Below are 18,358 nucleotides of genomic sequence, written 5' to 3' on the forward strand. Positions count from 1 at the left end.
GAATTCAACAATATATTCATTGAGCTAAGATTCAAAGTTTATTAGGTTTTCATTCAAGATACAGGTAAATCTGCAGCCGGTTCATCTTCTCAACTGCTACGCTATGGCTTATTTAATGTGAATATTCCAATAGTTTTTAAATCGGTCCTTCAGAAAAAAGCCAGTAGGTTATCTTGTTTTATATCTTGTCAACTTATTTGTTCATCTTCTATAAGGCTATGGTTAATTAGACACGAGGTTTAGAATCAACTGCTTTAAAACCAGGATCATAAATGTATAGTATAAGGCCGCATTTATGAAGACTTCTGGTTTAACCATGCTTTGATATGCTTTACTTTACTTCTGATCAGCTGACAACATACCCGGAAATGCCGTCCGTGGAAATGCCGCCAAGGTAATGTTGGACAGTTGTCATGTGTGGATCGCATCTTCCGGGGGCACCACAGAAAAAAAGCAAGCTGTTTCGTCAAACGGGAATGAAGGAGAACATATCGAGTGGTCACTGGCTCAAGTGATGGGCGCTGGTCTCGCTGGTAAAAACGATCAGCATGGCGTGCAACTGATTGGACGAAAACCTGCTGGTGATTACGAACAGGTACTGCGTACACTTCACTATGTACCTCCAAATCTTGACAATTCCAATGCAGGTAGTGCTCAAGGCAACCCTGATTCAGATTCAGAATACGTGTCAACGATCGGTCTCATGTGCAGCGTAGATTACGGGCGTCAAACTTTACAGTTTTACGTGAAGGTAAGTGAGAGACGTTTTGGTATCTCATATCAGATTTTGATCAGCCCATCTTGACACCTATAACAAAATCAGCTTGAAACAGCTTATCTAATTCAGTTGGGCTAGCATAATTCACCGCTTTTTGTGATAATACGGTACTTGTTCTTTTCTATGAAGTGACCACTCATAACAATACGCAGAGGTCAACTGCACAGAACATGAGTTTCATCCTATCGTAAGATGTACTAAAAAAATCGGTAGCTGCCAACCATCACCAGACCTCAGAAGAATTTTGGTCTATTGTTTTGATCTCATTGTTCCTGTCCTGGTTTACATATCTATCTTGTGTTTGTCTTAATGAGTAGTTGGTATGTTGAGCGTCCTTGTTTCCTCATTAAGTGTGGACTGAAAATCGTATGCGCTGTGGACCACAAGACAGAATATTACAATAATTTCATGTGCCAAGCGCTGTCGGTGCTTTCCTGAAAGAGAAGAGGCTTCACACAGAAGAAAATAACAATAGCGACCTCAGTGGCATGTAAAATAATGAATTGCTGGCTAGACTAGCCGGCTCAGATATGTTAACGATTACAGATCATCGAGAGTGCATGGGCCAAACGTACAGCCTTCAAATACTTCAGTGTGATACAATGTGAAAAGCTGAAAAGGCAGATGAAACCTAAGCACTCTATCACAGATGAAGTCATTGTGATGGCTCACTCAGTAGTAAATTACCAGTTGGTTTTCTGAATCTTAAAACTTACCATCTCTCTCAATGTTTTTTTCGTTATCACCTTGCAATGAGCAAACGCTCGGCCTAAGCAGCTACGACGACTTGACTATTTGCTACGTGGCCGCGTACAGCCTCGCCCAAATGTAGGACAGACTTACTCTACCCGCCAAAGTGCACACAGTCTGCATTTGTTGTTTTATCGAAAAGTAAATCAGAACTTAACACTGGAACTAAGGGCTGATTTATTAGTTCCAAGGTCTTAGGTACATGGACAGTAGCGAACAGGAACTGCCTTCCAATCCAAGCGTCGCGTCAAACTACCGTCAACAGTTGACTAAGATTTCTGCCATCCCGGCCAAGTGAAGCTGACAATCAAACTGTTCATTCATTGTGTATCTTTAACCAAAATTACGTTAACAACTAGTTAAAAAACCCTTCAGCTGATAATGTGGAAAACATGGAAAGCAGTACACATAAGGTGCAAAGTCTACATATCCATAGTAACATGGGTTTTTAGTAGTGGAAAAATGGTCTTTAGGAACGTGGATGCGGAACACACATGACGCAGGCCGCCTTCAAGTTGGCGTTCCTTCGTGACTAGCCAAAAGCCATGTACTCGGTTCGTTGGAGAGGCTATACAGGGGTTCTCCGTAATCAAAACTCATTTTTGGCCATTTCTGGGGCTGAATTCCAACGACTGAAAAGACTGCGTTTTACTTTATAAGTTTTGGGCTTCGTTTTCTTGTAGAATCTGACCTTACTCTGATTTGACAGTGAGTTCATAGGCGATTGAATTTCCCAGTTCATACGCCTATCACTGACAAAGCAACCAAAGCATATTTTTAACACTACCTAAACATAGAACTATACACACTTCAATGTTTAAATGGATGGACGCTCACAGAATTCAGTTTTGTTTAATAGCCTCGTCGATACGATTTTCAGTTACACGAATTTTCTTTGGGATGTTAAGTGTTCAGAATAAGTTAGGCTTCACAGTGGGAACCAAACTTCATATCATCTGAAGGTTTCTGCTTGCAGTTACATTTTTAGGGGTTTGGCAGTCTGTCCTGTCAGACTGATGTGCATTTTTCGATTTTGGTGAACTGTTGAACAATCTCAATTGAAAACAATTAGGCACCTATCGTGTGATCTAAAGTACGTTCCAACTACTTTACCATTCACTCTCGTGTAAAGTTTTTGGCCATCATTATCATCTCTGCCATCCAACCCCAACTTCTATCATGACCGCTTATCCAACGTAGTCTTGCCAATTATCCTAAGAAGGCTTTGCCATATGCGACTGTAATTTTCGTGGCTGATTTCAGATTATCATTGAGTCTTCGGAAAGCGCCAAGGTCCATTTATCAAGCAACGAAGCGATTGAACGTCTATCACCCAACCAGCAACAATTAGGAGTGCCGCATTTGGCCCAGTCAGATCAAGAAAGACGGATGGTTGATGATACTCTACGACCAGTTATTAAGGACCAGTCTGTCTTGAGTATGGAGCAGTCGAGCAAGGTAAGCAAACCAGAGTGACAACCTTCCTACACCTAAAGCTCGAGAACTGTTTAGCTAACAATGCCAAAACTCAAGTCAAACGTGTCGGTAGTTTTTTAAGCAACACAGATAATGTCGATACTCTTGAAAAGAGTTATTGGCTGACGACCTTAGCAGTGTGTCTTGTTCTGGAACGCCTTTTTTAAAGTTGAAGTAAGGTTCATTTTCCCTGTAGTGAGTACATCTTAAATGACCAACTAGTTTCAGCTAGGAAGTCGAGTTATAAGGGTACTCTGAATGTCATCCAGAATAAAACGATAGCAATGGCCCTTACGGCAGTAACCCCCTGATGGATTACTGATGAAATATAAATATTTCGCTTTGACGAAGTAATTGCTTCTGCGGGTACTTAAAATTCCACAAGGTCATTTGATGTGTGTGGTAAAGGGCTTAGTTTCTTCTCTCCGTCTTATATGGCATTCGTTTTTCTTAAAGAACTTTCACCCTTTCCTGGACCCAATTACAAATCCTTGTACTTTAGAAGCGTGATATTTGAAGCATTGGTTCATCTGAGTCCTGGTCAGTGTTCCCATCAACTTCGGTTACCTAGGTTTGCCCTCACCAAGGAAGATCCGGACCAGTAACCTCAGTGTTGCTACGCAACCAGTAACGGTGAGAACTCGAAATGTAGTCGGCTCACCAAGACCACTTTATCGAAACTCATCTATGAATTGTCAAACTGGGATAATTATCCGAATGTCTCGATCCGTGGAGTTGCTTCCAATATGCCAGCCTAGACAGAAGCTATTAATGGTTCATCTAGGCTAGGACTGATTTTCATTTGGAGGTGCTTCTCGGTAAACAAGAATAGCAGCTCTCTCCAGCTGACTGAATGGGTCCCTCGTCCAGTGGCTGCGGGAAGAAAGATGCAATTTTGGAGTAGATACGCCGGATTGACGCTTCTGAGCTGTGCATTTATCCAGTATTTTCATGGCGTTGCTGTTTGTCTGGGTCATTTTGTCTTTTGGCTACTGAAAGTTATTTACAATGAGAATTCTGTCATCCAGCATTCTCACAGTGTACGTCCGACTTTGTCGTATTCATACTTCTGAGAGCAATCGGTCTCCCGAATGAACCTACACTAGGGAGGGGTGACCGTTCATCGGCCACCTTGCAAAACTTTAAGGCTTCATTTCGATTGCTGCGTTCGACTGTCGGCAGAAAGAGAAACAACCGAATTTTATTTTGTTGATAAGACTAATAAGTGAACTAACGGTTTGACCATTTTAGGCTCCTCAAGCTCCTGGGAGCCGTATTCCCAACTTTAATACCAAACTGAGAGTATGTGAAGTTGACCACTTGTTTCCAAACTAAGCTGTGTTAACCGGATATTTATCTAAGCCTCCCATTGCCTTTCAACTGTATGCACTTTAGGGAAACCGTCTAATGTTTTAGGTGGAACGATGCTAAACATGTCTAGGTATATTTCCTGCTTTACTGCTGCTTTGAAACCAAATTCAAGGCGGGTTATCAGAACGTTTTATTCAGCCTTATGGATGGCGGTTCGAAGAAAAAGAAAAAAAATCCTATATGTCGTTACCAGTAAAACAAGGTAGGTGGATTTGGTACACCACCTCCTTCGGAAGAACGTCATAAAATTTCCTGTTAATATCACCTTGTTTAGTGAGAGAGTGTACAAAACTCCACATAATTGAGGTTTGTCCAGACCGACTATGTTTGATGAGCAGGACAACCATGGAAGCACTTCAATGGCTCTTCACTCTGTGATAACGTGGTTGAAATAAGCCATATTGTATGACTACAGATAAAGCTCTTTGCTTTATCAAAACAAATTGGCCAAATTGGTTCATATGAACCTCCCCCTAGTCGGTGATGCTGGCGGCACTTCTTTTAGCCGCATTCTCCCTGAAGCGTTAGCGGCGGTCCGGTATGGATTGATTTTACAATCGAACGTTGCCTTTGCCATTGAAACCACGTCACTTGGTATGGTAACACTACCTGAAAAACTTGCCACATTCTGTCACTTTTACCCCCCATTGCTCACCATGGGCGTCATCCAAAACAAAAATACTTGAAATAATTTGCCATTAGTTCTACCATAATAACCACGTTACGTCATTCAGTCTACACTCCGCCAAAAGATTAGAGTCATAAGGAATCAGTCCCTTTCGGCAGCCACACTGTATGAATCCGTGTGCCCTGCTCAACCGACTGCATCTATTAAGCGATTAAAACCATATAAATCTTGACTGACAAACCACTCTTGTTACCGAAACCTTGAACAGCAGTTTGTATTAATTTAATGGGTGGCACGCACTGTTTACACCTACCCTTGCCAAGATTTTACCTTTGGAACTCATGCTGGTTAGAGCTGTGAGCTGATGGTGATGCCACTGAAGTCACTATCTCTTTAGAGGGTTTGTGAGCAGTCGGATCTTAGCTCGTTTGATCCAGGGATTATCTACACGGCTTCAACATTAAGCGGATTCTCTCATCTGTACTCCTGAGAGAGACTACTGTACAATGAGGCCCCGAGCACATAAAGCTACCAAATTCCCACACACACACAATGGTGACATCATCTCAATAGGTGATGAAAAACCCACCTACCAAGCTCAGTGAGTACATCGTCAACCAAACACAGGACCTAAGCTACCTATTTTCCACAACATCGCTACTAAAGGATCCTATACTGAATGTCTTGCCACAAGAGAAACCCTGAATACGACAAAATATTTTCTGCAACGACAAACGCTTTCAGGGCAGTGATCCTTCCGAATAAGAAAAAACATAAGATTTGAAAATGCGGCTCTTTTTCAATCAGTGATGATAACTCTATGAGGAGGAGATTAGTTTGGTTCTCAAGAACGGCTTAGCCGACCCATTCCACACAACATTATTTGTCTAATCATCGTTCCAGTTTTACCAAACCACATTTGATGATACTAGCATTGCATGCGCTAGCACCCCGGGGTGCCACCCTGATACTAGCTTGGGAGATTGTGATTGGCTTCAAATATCAAACAAATCACAATATGAGAAGGCACGTGGGGCTGATCAAACACTAATTCCATAACTCTAAATCCTTTATTTTCACCACACAAGCTAACTGGTGCACATATCTACTCCGTATGCCAACGTTGAAGATGAAACTTTTAGTTAACCAAGCTTAATGATCGCAGTCGAACGCACAACCGTTCCAGTCAGTCATTCAATGACTTGCCTCGAAAAAATGGTACCACTATTCTGCAAGACGTCGGCAAACGTGTCACAGCTGATTATGCCCACTGGCCTTAATTCAGTTTCACTGCCAGCATCGAAGGTGAACAATTTCACATAGTTCGCAGAAGTTCTTCAGTTTATGAGTACCAAACAGTAGTACACAAGTTGCTCATTCGGGCTTAATTTTTTTACTCACACATACACATTACACCGTATCTAGTGCCCCTTGAACATTCAAGTACCCTTTCATTTTTCATAAGCATATTTGCAGAAGTCTTTCGAAGAAACATGACAGCCGAATAGGAGAAGCGTTGCGACACTGGATAGATTCAAAGTCCGCAAAGTATTTAAGTTATTCATGGGGTGATGTTAAAAGCAGTTAGCTATTTTGCTGAAGCTCCAAGTGACCGTACAGGCAAGTGTGGAAATCTCAAAGATTTTCACCTACTCATCAGTAGTCACATGAAACAACAGTAATTGTCGACCCGGCTACTTTTCGCGTAGAACTGGACAGGGTGACTCTTCAATAAGCTACACCGCAGTAAAAAAGCGGTTACCTGAGAACGTAAGCTTGCTGTTGAATTCCTCATCAGACCTGAAAATACGTCGCTGAACGGGACGAAGAACGGCGAACGCGGCGCCGCGAGCTGATAAACCACTCTCAAGAGAATGCTGTTGCTAGGTTTTAACCAAGTGCTCCCCTCTCATTTACCCTAGTTTTTGATTTCATGGATTTGTGATTTTTGTCATCAACGCGGTAATCCAGTGATATTTCTAACAATGTATGAAGAATATCGTGAGAAATGGGAGCCAGAATGGCATCTGTGTTACTTCTAAAGGACAAACGAGAATCAGTGGTTTGGCGTAAATAAATTTCAGGAGTACAATGTGCTCCTGGAACATTAGAGCCATGCATTTTTCCGTTGGCACATAGAAAGCTAAAATCAGCAAATTCAAAGAGAATTCTTACCAACGGTATCTCTGTGCCAGTTTTAGTACCTTCACCACAAAAGGTGGCAGATTCACAGTTGTGGATGATCGTCGAATTACATTCGGATTCCGTTGTGACACCTGCAACCGACTTTCTCCGCGGTAACACGAAAGATAAATTACCCGGTCCGGTAACTTCTCTGAAAGAACGACAGCAATTCATACCTACATATTTCAGATGAAACTTATGTTTTTATGAACAAGTCTAGGAGCAATTCTTAATGAATGAGTGCAGAAATTACTTTAGGAATGCCTCCGATACTCAGTGTGAATATCAGCTGTTTGGGAGGTATGGTTGGGGAACAGGCGCAGCTCAGTCTAGCACCCAATAACTCAGCAATCTCCACAAGCCATAGGTACCTTTTTGATTTCTTAATGAAGAAATAAGTTTACTTCTTTTAAGCTCATTTCTTAGCACTTCATTAACGCATGGAATAAGCGGGTCAAACTTTGAAAATCTATTCAAAAAACCCTTGGGTAACGGGTTCCGACAGGATTTTTTGTGCCCGTATTCACAAGAATTACATTTTTTCGAGGCTCAAAAGACAATGATAAAAAATCATTTTGGATCGTTTTCAATAATAAAACAAGCGTCTTGTCATTCCTAACAAAAGGCTCCATCATTTAGAACCTTTTCACTGAGATCTCGATAATATTTTGTTCATACTTTCCATTTCTCATACGCAACTTTGTTTGCATATCAGGAACCGATGTTACTGAGGCAAGTTGAAATGTATCGTGTCAGACTGAACCTAAAACGATGGTACAACCCGACATACTGGATGGGCGAGTTGATGTCTACATTTGAAATGCTTTCATTTGGATCACATATGTGCAACGTGGCCGACACTAATAATGGATATTGCCCCGTTCACGATTGCTGTGTGTATCTATAGTGACTGCGTTGACGGCTTCTTACACTCACAGGCCAAGAAGAATTCAGTTAAATACCCAACAATTTTCAATTTACGCAACATGAAATTTACCTAGACAGTTTGGTCATCTTCCTGAGTTTCCCCAATATTTTACAGAGGTGTTTTTCCATCAAAAGCATCTTGCCCTTTAATATCAAAACTATTTACGCATTTCGTCAGAGATGTTTGTGTGTTAAGGTAATTTTAGCAAGCTAAAGTGTTGCAACACAAAGACTGTCGTCATCTGCACAAACGTTTTTGCGCACGCCAAAGTAATAGCAGTATATCCACCCGCACAGTATTGCGTGAATAGGTCAATCCTAGGTTTTCGGCACAGTTCACCATAGTCGCTCAAAAAATCAGACTATCAAGCATAGTCCACCTGCACATACCAATCTAAATCGGGCAGTATTTTGGTTTCGAATAGGGGCTCGTTTGGTTCCGCTGAACTCGATGGATGAATTTACGGATGTCTGTACGATTTGTTAGTGCCTAACTGATGGATATATCACTTTAGTTACAGTGAAAAGCACTGCTTTCATTGTGTCATCCGGCTCGTACTTCCACCAGTGTTGCAAGACCTATTGTTTCTTACGGTTTTGTATGGTTTCGGTGCGCGAGAGAAGCACAGTTACCCTGGCTGACCCACAGCTTGCAACAAGTTTGTCCAGTAAAAAGCAAATGAACTGTAATTTAAACGGTTCCACCTATAAAAAGTGCGCAGTCCCCATGGCTCCTAACGAAAATGTATTAACCAGCTGGGAACATAATGTTGACCATCCCGAAATCCCATGTTGTAATAAAGGTAACTCAACATGCCTCGCATTTCTTACGATCATGTGATATGTAAACGGAAAATTTAGGTCACCTCGTAGTGCGAAAGAACTGCCTCTCACTCTTCCGTAAAAAACAGCAGACATAGAAGCTGAAAAAAATCGAATTTCTTTATCTACATATCCATAGAACAATGGGAATTATTTGACAATCCACAGGATATCCGCTCATTGAACTATTGTTTTTGTCATTCTAAGAACTTTGTTCTTGCTTGACGATAAATCCAAACTAGTCTGTTGTAGCGGGGGACAATGATTTACTTACTGACCTATTCTAATCAAGTAAAAAGCAGCAATTGACTTCAATGTAATGTTGCATATGCGTGCTATTCAAAAGAAAAGCAAAATGCAGGAATTTTGCCAGAGTAGAATATATTCAGATGCTTCATCCATGAATCCGACTCAAAAATAAACAACTAAAATTGCTTTTGATCGGAGGCCCAACTGAAACCAGCTGAATATGTTTGAAATCGTCTTTGAAGAGTAGCATTACTTTCTAAAATCGTCTTTAATGTAGCTTATTGACAATTCGGGTAAGGGCAATAAATGATGTCCGGTTGTTATTGTTATTATCTGGAGGGTGTTCAATAAACATTTTCCAGCCATACTCTCAAGAAGACGGTGAAATATTTTTGCAGCAACAACTGCATCCAATGAACATAAATTTCATCTGTTACATAGATTCGAAGCTGGGATTACTGTTTTGATTCTTTGAGATGTTACAGGTAAAACACTATAGCTTCAAACAGATTTTTTTTAAAAATAACTTGAATCATTCGTAATACCCCTTGTTGAATCTCTTTCCCGTTAAAGTATATCAATAAGCATGTGTCTCAACAACTAATGACAGTCTAATTCTATCTCTTTTATCTTCCGAGTATTTGGCTCATTCAGGGAACTGAATGATTGTAATTTACTGGCAGAACTTTTGTTGTCTGCTTAATACAGACCAATCACTAGCCTTATCGCCTAAAGCTTATATTCAGGTAATACTTCTGATGCTTGATCTGTATGATGTCGACCACTGCAGTTCACTGTTCTTATAACAGCCCGCTTCGAACGCCGAATTGTTTCAGTTCGCTGACATTTCCAAAAGCTTTGGCTAGTGCCAAACTAGGTCCGTGAGCCCACCAGTTTTGAACGTTGCATTTCATTTACCCTACTCTACATGACTGGAATAAGCAATGTATTTATTCCCCAATGTAATTATTAATTTTGTAACCTTCGATATCCACCTATGCTTTTTTATTCGTCACTTAGATAAACATGTTGACAGGAATTTTTGAAGTATTGAAATTTTGCGCAACCCGCGTCACTTCTTTCGCACTTGCTCGGACCACTTTGAATATGCCAACTTCAGGCGCGTAGACTAATTTCGTGATTCGATTTTCGTTTTGGTAACAGCAGCGTTTCCTTTTACTGACGAGGAAGTTGGGTTTCACCCCTTGTGTTCTGTGCTGGTTGGTTTGGGAAGAAAGAATTTATTAGTTTCGTATTTCATGTTTACCAGTATCAGAACTTATGGGCTCAGTATATTTGTAAACTGGACATTTAATCAACTAGAGCGATAAGCCGCTCGTCACCATGCTTGTCGACCTAAAGGCTGCTGCTTCTGTTGGAAACGCCGTCAATTTTCGCCAAGTTCTTGAACGGATATCTACCTTAGAGGTGTGTCAATGGCAGTTTGTAGTTGGTGCTTTTTTGCTTTCGGTGGACTCTTCATTGTGTAGTGAATAAGATAACGGAGTGGATTTTGAACGATGCGTCTAAAATCTCCGGCACATATCTGTAAATTCGAAGCTTGTAGCAGCTTCATTGATCGTTAACGTGTCATCTCATGAACGGGTACACAACGCCTATATAAAGTTGAAATCAGCATATGTCATCCGTCTTGAAAACTTGTCCAATGGATGACTAGAAGTTATCGCGATACTCCTTGGTTCACAGTTTTCTGGGATCGCTAATCAAACTTGCCCAAACGGCGAGTTACTGAAGGACAGTTACGATTATTTTTGTCGTTGAATTTGCCAGAAAATGGACAGTATTATTTGGCTGCATTTTCTACATAAACAAGTGAGTTGTTCTCCACACAACTGCATATGAAAATAGTAGTGATGAGCAAATTACTCTGGAGAATCCATTTCCCGAAGCATGCAATTCATACCTGTACTGAGGGTTGTTAGCTCGCTCTCAAGTGACGGTTAGTTTCCTATCTGTCGTTGGCATTTAGAAGAAGAATTCTAAGTTTAGTTGTGTCCGTTTGATTGTCAACATATCTAATAAAATTGTGCTGGACTAATTATGGAGAATATGAAGCATTGTTTACCCTAACTTTGAAGCCGTCTTAAATTATCTTCTCTATGATACAGCTCCCGCGACCTGGTCCTTTCATGATTGCCGGTATAGCCATTGCCGTCACCCTGGTGATTGTACTCATATCCTTCTTGGTTGCTGCACTCATAAGAGGTCGGCAGCGTTTCCATCATCAAAGACAACCAGGCCGTCGCCACCGATTTCCAGCAAAGCCGGCTGACTTCGGTGGAGCTAACTTGAAACAGGACCCAACACTACGCCTGACTGCGAACCCTGTTGGTGTGATGGAAGTAAGTGTTTTTATCCTCAAAAGAGAAGACTGACAAGTCTTATTCACAAAGAATAGTAACGAAAACCTTCGCCCAGCTTGCTTATTAGTGGCCTTCATAGGTGAAGAGTTTTACGTGGACCGAATCATCATCATCATCATCATCATCGACAGCATGACATCAGTGTTCAACACCGATGCTTCACTGCCGTACTGAACCCGGCTGATGGCACCACGCGACCCCCGGTGTGGCACGAGTTTAGTTGTGTATGTGCAATTCATGGTTGTACGTGGGCTGGGATACTGCCAGGGCGCCCACACCTAGACAGGAGGACGATTAGGGTCCTCAACCAAAGCCTTTGGCTCAAAAGCCTAACCGCAAGACAGCGGTGTTTGGCGGGAAATGCAAATGCATTACCATTTCTACGGAACAAGTCGCCACATGTTCCAACCCCCAACCTGGAGGGCCAGGAGACTGTGTCCGTTAGACCTCTGAACATTGACCAACCTGGTATGAGAGACTCCGTGAGTGTCGTGGGACACTCTCCAGTATAGCTCAACGGATCGCTGAGGTGCGCAAACCGTCACACCACGGTAAGGTACAGTCTCTTCGTGACGGCGTGGACCGAATACAAGAATGCGGTTTCCTTTCACTCTGATTCAGTAAAAACAACTGGCTTCAAGTAGAATGCTTGGATGTTTGACATCCTGCGATGTTGTCAATGCAGAACCATCCCATATTTTCGAGTAATTCGCACTGCACAAATCTCGAAGTGAATTGTAGTCGGACACTGGCACAGATATACCCAGTGCTCTGTCTGAGTTAATTTCACTCAAAATCTTCCGAAATTAACATGTAAACACCCTGCCTGACCAAGCCTGACTTGGTGTGTAAGGATGTGTTTAGCAGTTGGAAAACATGAGGCACCTTCTGATTGACTGGGGTCTTGTGTGATGTAACAGATGCGCTGCAGTATCCTCGGACAGTCACATAATGTTTGCCTGGGAAGATTGCGCAACAACCGAAGGCAAATTACTCCTCTAAGCATCCAGTTCCCTTAATTATCACATGCAACTGTAAAATATTCCCACGTTCTCAATGAAGCCCTTGTTTTGTTTTTTGTGACAGGGGTAACGGGGTATACAGTAACACTGTCGAGCCTTGGGAGCTTACTTTCCCTATGTGCTTGTGCAAAGTGCCAAACCATTGACTGCTCAAACGACTACTCATAAACGCTTGTTAGAACCGGATTGGTTTGAAAGTCAGTGTATTTTGCGGGTGGTGTCTAATTTGGGTTCAAGGAAAAAGTTTGACAGGAATTTGGAGACTGTGCCTACCTCGTGACTCCCAAGATTAGCAAGACCGGTGGTGGGCCGTCGAAGATTTTTCCACTACCTCATAAATAATGATTCGTCAAACAACTCTACTGCGATATCTGGAATATAGATCCAACTAAAACATGAGGCAGCCTTTGTGCGGCCAATTCAGTTGGAGAATACTTAAAAATGGGATTCAGCTAGAACTTATTTGGATCGTCCGTCGAAACCAAACTCCGGCTCTTATTTTTCGTTCACTACTCACACAAACTCAAACAAAATAAAGTAATGCCAGCTTATTCATACCCTCTTGACAGCAAGCATTTTTATACTCCGGAAGAATGTCATCAAAAACGACTTTTCGTTGTACATACATGAGGGTAAAATCGACTCGTCGAAAATTATTAGCAGTGTTTTATTGTTTCTTGGCTTTTCAGTCACGTTTAAAATTTTGATATCTCTCCTCCATAGAAAACAAATACCGCAGTTTGGGTGAAAGGGTCGTCCTTGATGTAACTCTTGATATATCCAATCATTCGCTATTCTTAGAAGCAACGCTGATAATTCCTTGCTCTAGAGAATAACAATAATTGAATGTCAAAGGTCCTAGTTTAGGCTTATCGAAAGTAGTCCAGAGTACCGGTTCACCTGGAAACTCATTTAGACAACTCTACAGAAAGAAAGCGCACCACAGAGCTTGTTTAATAGTCACACACATCACACACATCATTAACCGAATACCTTGAGTTTGAAGCTCGCTAAAGACCATCAATCCGATGGCAGAGTGCTTCTCTTCATACAGGAAACCCACAAGACGCAACAGATCCCAGGTTTCTTACTAGGATTATTTTACTAGTAGCATAGCACAATATTAAGATTTGATAACGAATAAAGAATCTATGTGCAACCTGTCAGTATCCGATTACTAATCTTAAAGGCTCCAGAATGACCTTTTCGGCGAGATAGGTTAGAGGGAGACATACAGTACTACTGTGGTAGGCACTTTGAGGCCAACATCTCTATCTTTGGTCTCATTTTCGAAGTCAATAAAGGAGTCAATCAGATCTGTGGTTTGAATTTTTCTGTCGGCTCATTCCNACCTTCGTGATATCACTGTTTTGCGCAGCCATTGAACATCGGTTCTTATCACTTCCAAATGCGTGAGGTTGGAATCTTTCTTTCACTGCATTGCAAATTGGGTATGTAAGTTTTTCGGAGGCTCAAATAGAAATCGTTCGTGTGTATCCAGTAGCCATCAGAACTCTTTGAGTGGTAAAGACCGTTAGTAGTGACCTTCACACCTGACTTGACTGCTCGTTTATTGGTCGTCCAAGTCAACAATGGCTTGTGCAATCACCAATGAACCATGCTTCAACACTGTTGAACCCAGCTTCGTCAAACGTGGGGCATTTTTGTCACCTGGTATTCAGTAGATCATTGGCGTTATGTAATAGACTTTGGATTTTTTTCACAAGTGTCTCTTACCGGACAAACGGCCTGAATGGATGACGTAAAACACTCTTTGAAGAGAAGGGTCCCCTGAAAAGGGAACCAACAAAAGTCAGTCATTTGACCCTTCGATAGGTGTAAATCAGGCTTGTAAAATTCACCACACCCTGTATCTCGCAAACTATTAGCCATGAATTCGTTCGGATGTAACAATCTTTCGGTGCCTAGCTGCTATGCCACCTGAAGGAAGTACGAGGGCTGAGTTGACCAAGCCTAGAAAGGGGAAGTCGAGAGACAGATGTCGGGTTCAAACCAAGGACCATCCGGTCAGTAAATTTGCGCTCAAACCACTGAGCTACCTCACCCCCATTAGCCACAACATTTGCAAGTTTTCCATTGCAGAGGCTATAACGTGTGTCTGACGTGCTGCGTAGAAACTTGTCAAGTAGCACATTAACTCTGTCCTATGAGTTCACTGCAATAACATCCACTCCATACAGTTACCATTCTGAAGCAGAGTATGGCTAGTAAGTGCAGTCGTAAATACGCTGAGGAAGATATTACTTTGATTCTCGGAAATAGTCTACAGTTTAAGCAACACTTAGGTCACCGGGTTGCGAGTTGTGCAATCGGCCTGTTGGATTCTAACCGCAAAGAGCCCTTTGTCCAGAACAGCGAAAGATCCTAATACACAAATCAAAGGTTTGCTAGAAATTCTTCGACAACCCAATACCAGTTTCGCCCATCTTGGGGCTGCTCAAGTAGGTGCAGTTTTCGACTCTCCATCAACTACATGTTTTGCTTGAACGCAGCTTTGATGGAATTCGACTAATATACTCATCTAAATACCAGTTTGGTTTTCACGTTGAACTCACCTAGAAGCAGGTCAAATCGCTTGCTCATGGAGTGTGCTACACCAGATCGCCTCATGTTTCAGTTGGTTCGATATTCGAGATGTCGCATATATTATGTGAGCGTACTACATAAGGCTGGTGAAAACTCAAAAGCTCACAACCGGTTTGGTCCTTCTTTGGACTCGTCACACAAACCAAACCATGAGGCTGCCTGTTTGCATCACATTCATTTGAAGAAAACTGTCATAAACGAGAGATTTATCCAGGATCCAGGTGAGCCGAATGTGACAACCAGACTGGTATGCAAATAAGTGTATTACCGAAAGGCCCGTTAACCGAGACGTAATGGTAATAGGTTTGAGCAGGTTTGTGCACTGATGAAAGAGGTCCGTAGGCATAAAGACATGAAAGTGCTCCAGTATGATCAGCGGAAATGATCACAAACAGTCAAGTAAATGTGAAAGAGACCAGAATGAAAACGACACCAAATATAACCAGTGATTTGATTCGTCTATAGTTCATCCGTACACCCCGTATATGCATAAAGATACTGTACCCAACAGATTCAGACACTACGATCGTTTGCTCCACCTGTGGACGAGTCTGTATTGGATACCCTACTGAGAGGTAAACGCCAATGTGCGTGTCTTATCTAGCCTATCTTGAGAGAAAAATATGCCTCTAAAGTTGGAATACGGGAATTGTATATCTATGGCGGCAACCTCCGCCAAAACTCCAAAGTCTCAAACCACAAGTAGCCTTCTCTGCCCACCGAGGGGGTACATCCAGGCAGAAAACTGGGTTGGGAAAGTTAGACTTGTTAAGCGGAGATTGGGTCTCACACACCAGCCGCCTTAAATCAGACTTTTTTTATAGCTTAAACATTCGTTTTCTGTGTTTGACATTTTCAGCTCGCCGTCGACCTGTAATCAGCAGATGTTCTGAGATAAGTTCAAGTGATTTATCATTAGTAGCACTAACCTTACATTTGTTATCTCACCAAGTGGTTTTGATACCTTAAAGTGAAGGCACAAAACTATGTTGGGACAAAGAGTAGGATTTCTACAAAACAAACAAAATTCCGTGTTTTGATGAGGTTACTTCGGTTTTTCTTTACAACATTTAAACTTTTCAAACTTTTCCCGATGAAATTTGGCAGTATACGGGCCTTGGAACAGTCAGCGAAAACTTATACGGTTCATACAGAAATTTGGCTCCGAACCAGTACATATTTTCTCCACCGACCCACCGGAAATGTGACTCCTCGGAGGACAGTGTACCACGTCTGGCTGATCTGGATGAATTCGATGAGGACTATTTGGACCAGGCGGATGAGCAGTTTTGCGAGAGTGAAGAAAACCGGACGGCGTCGGACCGTTCCACACCAAACGGATCATTTCAGAACGTCCAGCATCAACAACGTTGTATGAATGATCGCAAGGAACAACTGTACCAAGCAGATGAGTACGGCTTAGAAGTGAACGAATGGATGGATGATGGACCAGAAAATGTCCAAGCCCCACCGGCCAGACGTGCAAATGCGGCGGAAATTTGGGATATAGTATCGCATCATCCACCGTCAATGAATGGGCCAGCACCGGTGAACGTATAATGCGTACTGCAGCAGATCTATTGAGCTGTTTACTCGCAAAATAACAATGTGGAATTATAGCTCCGGCCAACTGCAGTCACTGGTGCTCCACCCACCCCCAAAGCTACGATGCTACGCGCCTATCATAGTATTGATATTAGTTTTTATGCTTTCGTTCGCTTCATTCTTACTACTCTCATTCGTCGCACAAATCAAGCTTTCTAGTGAATCATTTATGATTATCTATACGGCTGATCGTCTACTTCATATCTGGGTAGAATTGCATCATTCTGCTTATGAAAATGTATTATATTTTACACATCTTACTGTATACTCATTCGTGCTACATGTCACTTCAGTTCTTTGACTTACCTGCAACTTTGTCGGCTTCTTACATTCGTATATCCAAGGTACCTATATGTTTGTGCCACTTCTACCTGTTCTCAAAACCTTGCTTGTTTTCTGTCCGCCATAAGGTGCAAGTTAGCCGAATGGCTTTCATGCAACAAATAAAGATAATGAAACAAACTTCCGGTGGATGTTTGCCACACAAGTTCTTGAATGAGCGTCCTTGTGAACGTTCATTCTTGGGTCAATATATTGGCAAATTTCAATAAAATTCAAGTCTTTCGGGGGTCGATTGAAATGACGTCCAAAGATAACTGTTTTTGGAAGATGTTTCTTCTGATCACTGACTTGAGACGACCGGCCCGGGATGCAATATTACAGAGAGAAGCCGGCTGAAGCCAGAATAAAGTTATTTTCCCTGAGAATAACATCTGTTTTATGTTTGAATGTTTATAGCAAGGTGTACACGACGTAGAAAATCGTCTGAACTAATTGACAACTATCTGGCTGACAACAAAACAGTTGGTATTTCTGTTTTTCCATAGATAACACCAAAAACAGCTGCCAGCCCCGTTCACAGGCGCTGAAGGTCATTCCTAGCATTTATTTACTCTTCACTAATAGAATTTTCTGCTCAGTACCCAAAATTTCCTTTCAGCAAATAGCATATCTATTGTGCGATTGTAAAACAACATGTGCTGAGCAACCAGTTATCATAGATACTCAGTGAATCAACTAAGTTTTAGTTGGGGGTTTGCTATTTGGACCTATTAACTGATAGTGAGCAGCTGCAGCCTAAATGAAGCGTAGAGGGTGCACCTAATTACTCACTGAAAATATTTAAGGACCTTCACGTATCACTGTCTCTCTCGTCTAGGGTAAATCCCTTAGGAAGAATACCCGTCCCATTAGGAGTGCTTCCTTTAAGTTTCTGTTGATACGCAGTACTTTATAAAACAGTAAAGCTGTAACTACTGGTNATAAGAAAACTTGCAAGAGGCCCAGGAGCTACAAGAAGCACTTTTTACTTTTGGTAACTCCAATAAAGTGCAACTATCTAAATAGAGAAAACTACTTTAACTGAAACCAAAAAGCCCTACCTTCGCCTATGTTAGCCAACAAGAATAAAAATAATAAGATATGATCAAAAACCCCTTGGTTAAGCAAATGTAAAACTTTGTTTTGAAGAAATCGCCTTCACAAGCCCGTCATCGTGCTGAGAATCTCGTGTACATTTGTATTGTCGGTTTAGTGACTGATACTCATCACTGTG

The 18,358-nt window shown here is 41.7% G+C and overlaps 1 protein-coding gene across 1 annotated transcript in view; it reads left to right on the top strand.

The window, feature by feature from the left end:
• Positions 1 to 17,439, top strand: part of T265_04286 (hypothetical protein) — a gene marked incomplete at both ends in the record, with an annotated part of 49,879 nt that extends 32,440 nt beyond the window's left edge. The window contains 4 exons of the mRNA XM_009168985.1: positions 351 to 751; positions 2,792 to 2,986; positions 11,315 to 11,548; positions 16,306 to 17,439. Of these exons, the coding sequence (XP_009167249.1) occupies positions 351 to 751; positions 2,792 to 2,986; positions 11,315 to 11,548; positions 16,306 to 16,758 (1,283 nt within the window). The remainder of the gene's footprint in view (positions 1 to 350; positions 752 to 2,791; positions 2,987 to 11,314; positions 11,549 to 16,305) is intronic.
• Between the last annotated feature and the right edge of the window lie 919 nt (positions 17,440 to 18,358).

This window comes from Opisthorchis viverrini (genome assembly GCF_000715545.1).
Source record: "Opisthorchis viverrini unplaced genomic scaffold opera_v5_69, whole genome shotgun sequence".
In the NCBI taxonomy this organism is placed as follows: Eukaryota; Metazoa; Platyhelminthes; class Trematoda; order Opisthorchiida; family Opisthorchiidae; genus Opisthorchis; species Opisthorchis viverrini.